Source organism: Triplophysa dalaica, chromosome 15 (assembly GCF_015846415.1).
Source record: "Triplophysa dalaica isolate WHDGS20190420 chromosome 15, ASM1584641v1, whole genome shotgun sequence".
Taxonomy (NCBI): Eukaryota; Metazoa; Chordata; class Actinopteri; order Cypriniformes; family Nemacheilidae; genus Triplophysa; species Triplophysa dalaica.
Window position 1 is genome coordinate 22,061,076 of NC_079556.1, and position 6,000 is coordinate 22,067,075.

The window sequence follows — 6,000 nt, forward strand, 5'->3', positions numbered from 1 at the left end:
GCACAAGCAAGACTCTTCTGAAACAGGATACAACTTACAAAAAGAACTTAAAAATCATACCAAATCTCTACTAAATCTCAAAGATAAATCAACACAAGACACGAACAACTCTTTCTTTTTACTGGAAAACACTTAAAATGACAGTTAATCTGGGAAATTAATCTCCTAATGCAGTCAGATGCAAAGCATGCTGGGAACTACAGATCAATTTGTAGTTAAATCTACAAAAAATATTTATGTAGTCTGAACACAAAATAAATAAGTCTACTTAATTTTACCAATTTAAATGGGTTTAACATATTTTCTTTAATAGCACTTACTAAATAATTTGTTCTATCAAAATTACTCAAACAAAATAATTAAAATCTTAATTATTCCCAAGATTTGTATGTTATTTTAATAATTTATTTTCTTAAGATCTAAGCCTCTTAATCATTTTTTCAGTGTAATTGCTAAATGAATATAATGATGAAACTCAATCTAATGACTGAAATGTGTGTTTTTGTCTTGTTTTCTCTTCAATTCTGATGTAGATTTTGTAGTGAAAAGTACCCCAGACGTGTTTGACCTGCGTCTCTTGTTTTTAAAATGTCTGGCATGGCTGAAGAAAGTGTCCGGCACAACAGCTCTCACATTTGTGTTGGAAATGAAGTTTTCATCCGTCTCTTCAATAACGTGAAGTTTGTGTATCTGAGTGCACGTGGTCTCGTGTCTTCTCGTCTTTCAAAGGAAATGGTGTAATTGATCTTTACAAGGCCGCTGTGAGTGGAATTCTCTCGACTCTTTCCAGTCTAATCAAATCATGGATTCAGTTTCAGTAGCACTGGAGAGAGAGAGAACAGAGAGAGAGCGAGAGAGAGAGAGAGAGAAAGAGAGAGAAAGGAATGGTGTTTATTTGACTTGTGTCATTCTGTTTCATGAACTCTCGGGCCGGGCCGACTGTAACGTGACATGAAACAGAGTCGCAGTCTAAATGTGTTGTAATTCAAACTGATCTGATTCATTGTACAAGAAGAAAATCACTGACGTTCATTCATACAGCTGCTGTCGTCTTCATAACCTGACTGTTTAAAGTTACAAGTTTCTTTTCTGTAGTAGTTTTGGTCAGGTCACTTTTTTAACATTTCAGTCATGAACTCTTTTAAAGCGCTAAAAAAAGGAAGAGTTTGAAAAGTTGTGAGGATGAATGAATGAAAAGATTGACTACATGCAGATATACTATAATAATATATAATAATAATGTAATAATATATTTGATACACTGCAAAAAGTGACTTTCTTTCTTAGTCTTTTTTTCTTGTTTTCCTGTAAAAATGTCTAAACATTCTTGAAACAAGAAGCATTTTCTTGATGAGCAAAATAAGTCTTGTTTTTAGTCAAAAAATATGAATAAATTTCAGTGAATTTATGCTCAAAACAAGCAAAAAAATCTGCCAATGGGGTAAGAAAAATAATCTTGAATTGAGTGATTAAGAAAACGGTCAAACTTGATTCAAGATTATGTTTCTTACCCTATTTTTTGACGGTTAGAAGATAATTTTGCTCATCAAGAAAATGCTTCTTGATTCAAGAATTTTTGACATTTGTACTGGAAAAAAAGAACGAAAGACTAAGTGAGAAAGTCATATTTTGCAGTGTAAACTGTTTTAGAAAGTGGGAGCTGTCAATCAAACCATCATCAGCCCCTCCGTCCCTCTTTCTCGTCTGTGTTGATGTTTCACATTTTCTCTTCTGTTGTTTCTTCTTCTTTTCAGAGAAACGACAATGTTGTGATGGGTAAAAACACCTCAGCGGTTTGATAAGTCAGGCATGTCAGAAATGCTCCAACAGTCCTTCGCCGCTCATGTAAACAGTGTCGGCTGCAGAGATCTCAGTAAAAGCTTTCACAACACGCTCGCTTTGATCAACGGGTCAAATTAAAGCAATTACTCAAATGAATCTGATGTATTACAGAAGACGCGTTTGTGAGCCAAACGGTACGGAAAAACCTTCCCTAAGCCTCGGTCCCTTAAAAGAGAGCTTTACTGTGAGACCTTTAAGGGATCAAGAGGCTTTTTCCTTTGGGCTGAATTCAATCAAAACTAAGAGAACCTTAAAATGAGTTTGTGTGCGTTCAGGAGAACACGTTACTGTACTTTCAAACACACCCTCTCGCAGTAAAATGTCAAATCAACACTCACAATATATATATAATCCACACTCAAGGTGTTCATTTGACCTTTTTTCTAATCATTTCTTCTGGATGTAGATGAAGATGAATTTCAGAAATCATGTAGAATTGAGTTTTTATCTCAATCCAGTTCTTTATAAATGTGAGTGAGGGATGAGATTTTTCTCTGTTAGTGTGAGTGTGTGTCTGTGTGTGTCTGTGTGTCTCTGAGTGTGAGTGTGTGTCTGTGTGTGTGTGCCTCTGAGTGTGTCTCTGTGTGTGTGTGTGTGTGTGTGTGTGTGTTTGTTTGTTTGTGTGTCTTTGTGTCTGTCTGTGTGTGTGTCTGTCTGTGTTTGTCTGTGTGTGTGCGCGCATCAGTGTGTGTGCGTCTGTTTGCGTGTGGGTGTGTGTGTCTTTGTGTGTCTGTCTGTGTTTGTCTGCGTGTGTGTGTGTCTGCCTGTGTGTGTGTCCGTCTGTGTTTGTCTGTGTGTGTGTGTGTGTGCGTATCAGTGTGTGTGCGTCTGTTTGCGTGTGTGTATGTGTGTATGTGCGTGTGTGTGTACTTGTACATCTATCTTTATGAGGAACAGTTTGAGTTTTAGACCAGCAGACTGAGGACTAAGAGAGTAAAGTGAGGACATTTTGGCCGGTCCTCACTTTCTGAGACCCCTTTAAAGGGCTGTTTGAGGGTCAAGACCTGGTTTTAGGGTTTAGGTTATAATCAGGTTTAGGGTGAGGGTTAGGGTCAGGTACTCACTTCTGATGGTTAGGGTAAGGGGCTAGAGATTGTATTGCGTCATTATATGTCCTCATGAAGATAGATGTACAAACGTGTGTGTGTGTGTGTGTGTGTGTGTTGGTGTGACTCCAGATGTGTGTTATCTATATTAAACTCTTGTGGTGTGGATGTGTGAGGTCTGCTCTCTCTCTCTCTCTCTCTCTCTCTCATGTAAATATATTTACTGTATGTCCAGCAAATGTTTACTCGTCTGTGTGTATTCTGAGTCTGGAGTTGAAGAATATCAGAGTTTTCTGTTTGTTTGAGTTGTGATGAATATTTGAGACTTTTGCAACAAGAACGCTCTTTATTAAGTGCCAGCTGGGGCCTGTGGCTTTCATTTACACTTTAAATTAAACGAGTAAACATTTCTGTAACTTTTGTTCCTCATGATTTTCATCAGTATTCTCACTGCGTTACTGAAGTATTTTACAGTTTTTAATGATAATTATAATTCTCAAAACAGCTCAGCTCAAAACATAACTGTTCCGCATTTATTTGACTAACCAATAACTGTCTGTGTCTTGTTTACAAAAGAATAATCTTTCTCTCCTTAAATTACTCCAGCTTTAATCCTCTAGTAGTGTGACCTTGTAAACTAACGCTACTGTTTAGCATGCTGACACATGTTTATATGCTCTCTTACTCGGATAAAAGCGTCTGCCAAATGAATAAATGTATATGTAAAATATATCTAATCATAAATCTTTCTTTACCTTACAATGAAATTGATAATAATTGAATGGATAATGTGTCGAGTAAATATCACATCATCTCAAAGGTTTAACTAAGAATTTTGTTTAGAATTCTTTTACTTTCAGTGTATTGTTTGGAGTCAATAAAACACAAAATGTTTTGGGGATTTCAGTGTAATTTAAATTCCAGCTCGAGTTTATTTCATTCAGAGAATGGTTTCATTATAACGGTTTGTATAAATTCTGTGTCCACTGAATGTCTTAACAAATATAAAGACCATCTGTACATTGTTTTATATTTTTATTCTTTTAAACACAATTCCACAATTCAAGTTAAGATATCACTGCAGATTTCCCATCATCCATCTGAGAGTTTGATTAACACACAGGATCATGTTCACTCTGATGAATAAGCTGTTTCGTTTCTTTTGGCAAATAAATGAAATTATATCACCTGTCCAGACGTATTCACTTTCTTCTATTTCTCAGCCTGGAAGATTTATTTTCATGTTTCATTTATGTTTCATTTTAGCGTATGCCTGTTCCTCATTGCCTTAAAGTCCCCATGAAATCAAAGAGGAAAATTCTAAGTGTGTTGCACAGTGTTGAAGGGATTATAACAAATGAGTTATCCATGCACACCGTTATTTATTTATTAATTTTCACTTATAATTCTTTAATAAAAACAGTAAGCTCGGCCCCCCCAACATCAACCACCACAAAGCCTCCGACAACTCTTTCAAACTTTATTAAAAATGTGTTTATTGCCCTCGCGTCATGGCGGATTCCCTATTTACACGCCGGAATTTGAAATAACAAAGACTGAAGCTTCTCCTGAGAGGAAAGGCAGACCATCTACAGGACAAGCCGGATTTTATCTCTATGTACACAATAATCATCTTTTACATTGTACTCCATTTATTTTTATATTTGGCATGTTTGCATGAAAGTCTGTTTGGCAACGCCAAGAGACGCATTTTCTGCTAACGCGCTCTTTAAATAACCTTTTTTAGACCAGCACGCCCATGGGCGCACAAATGAGCGCAAATGCATTTGCTATTTAAACAACGTGGTCCAGGACGGGAAAATGAGTTCTGCGTCGGACTCAAAAATAAAGCCCCGGCCTACATTTTTTTAATTTCAGGAGCCGTTTCACTCAGACACTCATTATGATACAGAAAAGAAGTCAATCGCAACTTCCGTTTCATGGTGACTCTATACTGTGTACTCTTCACGTATAAACATGACATGAATGAATGTCTGATCTCATTGTGTTAAAGTGTTTCTGGGATGTTGGTCTTGATTTTATGTTGAAATCATGCGAGCATCACATGAGCTTTTATCTGTTGTTATGAAGTGATGCTTTTCTCTCTCTGTGTTTACACCACGCACAAGGACAAGGATATTCACTCATATTTAACCGCTGAGAGCAGAAGTTTAAAGCTCTCGCTCGTGTCGGTCAGACGTGACTAAAGTCAAGCTCGCAAAATAAGAAACTCTTATCTGCTTTTTCAAGGTCTTCAGCTGCGTATCCCACGCGTCCCTGATGTTATAAACAACATGAGCTGGATGATGTCGTGTGCTGACGCTGTAAACTTTCATGATTCTGTTTTGTTTTCTTGTCTGTAGCTGCATCAGGCAGCGGATGTGACACTCCTCAGAGGAGCTCGAGTCATCTCACCAGAAGACATCATCTTCCTCATGAGGAAAGACAAGGTACACACATATCATTAAACATCAAGGTGTGATTCCATAAGATCACAACAACAACAAAAAACTGGGTAGACGAGCATGCTTGCGGAAAATGTCCTCCATTTAGTCATTTACCGGACGCTTTTATCCAAAGCGACATCCAGAAAGTTCAGGTAGCAATAAGCAATATGTCATTTTAGAAGAATGAAAATTAATGGGTGTGACTTGCGTTTTTTACTGTGAATTGATTGGATGTGTAAAAACAGCATTTTGAAATAGCAGCAGACTGACAGCTGAAGGGGAGGAGTTAACAGATGCTCCGCCCAAGCCGTCTAATTTAGGTTGATTTAATTTAATTTAGATTATGAGGGCACATGAATTTTAAAAAGAGAATGACCCACATTGATAAAATATTTACTATTAACGCTACAATATTGCATGAAAAAATAAGAATTGTTATTTTGAATTTCACTGGGACTTTAAAACAAAACGCACTAAAAAGAAGATGCGATTAAACGCAGTTTGAGCCAAGTAAACAAAACAACAGAAGTCCAAAAAGTAAAGGACACGCCATCTGACAAGAGAATTAAAATAGAACGACAGGTTACGACCAGCAGGGGCGTCACACATTATTCATCTGTTTATTTTCTCATTGAATATATTATATGTCAATTGTTGTGTAGGTA

At 36.9% G+C, this 6,000-nt stretch overlaps 1 protein-coding gene across 3 annotated transcripts in view; it reads left to right on the forward strand.

Moving 5' to 3' along the window:
* supt3h (SPT3 homolog, SAGA and STAGA complex component) overlaps nt 1-6,000 on the forward strand; it is a 74,545-nt gene that overhangs the window by 45,399 nt on the left and 23,146 nt on the right. For all 3 annotated transcript variants that reach the window (XR_008909094.1, XM_056767198.1, XM_056767199.1), the window contains exon 4: nt 5,252-5,338. Coding sequence is in view for 2 of the 3 variants with exons in the window: in XM_056767198.1 (XP_056623176.1) it covers nt 5,252-5,338 (87 nt within the window). In the remaining variant the exon portion in view is untranslated. The remainder of the gene's footprint in view (nt 1-5,251; nt 5,339-6,000) is intronic.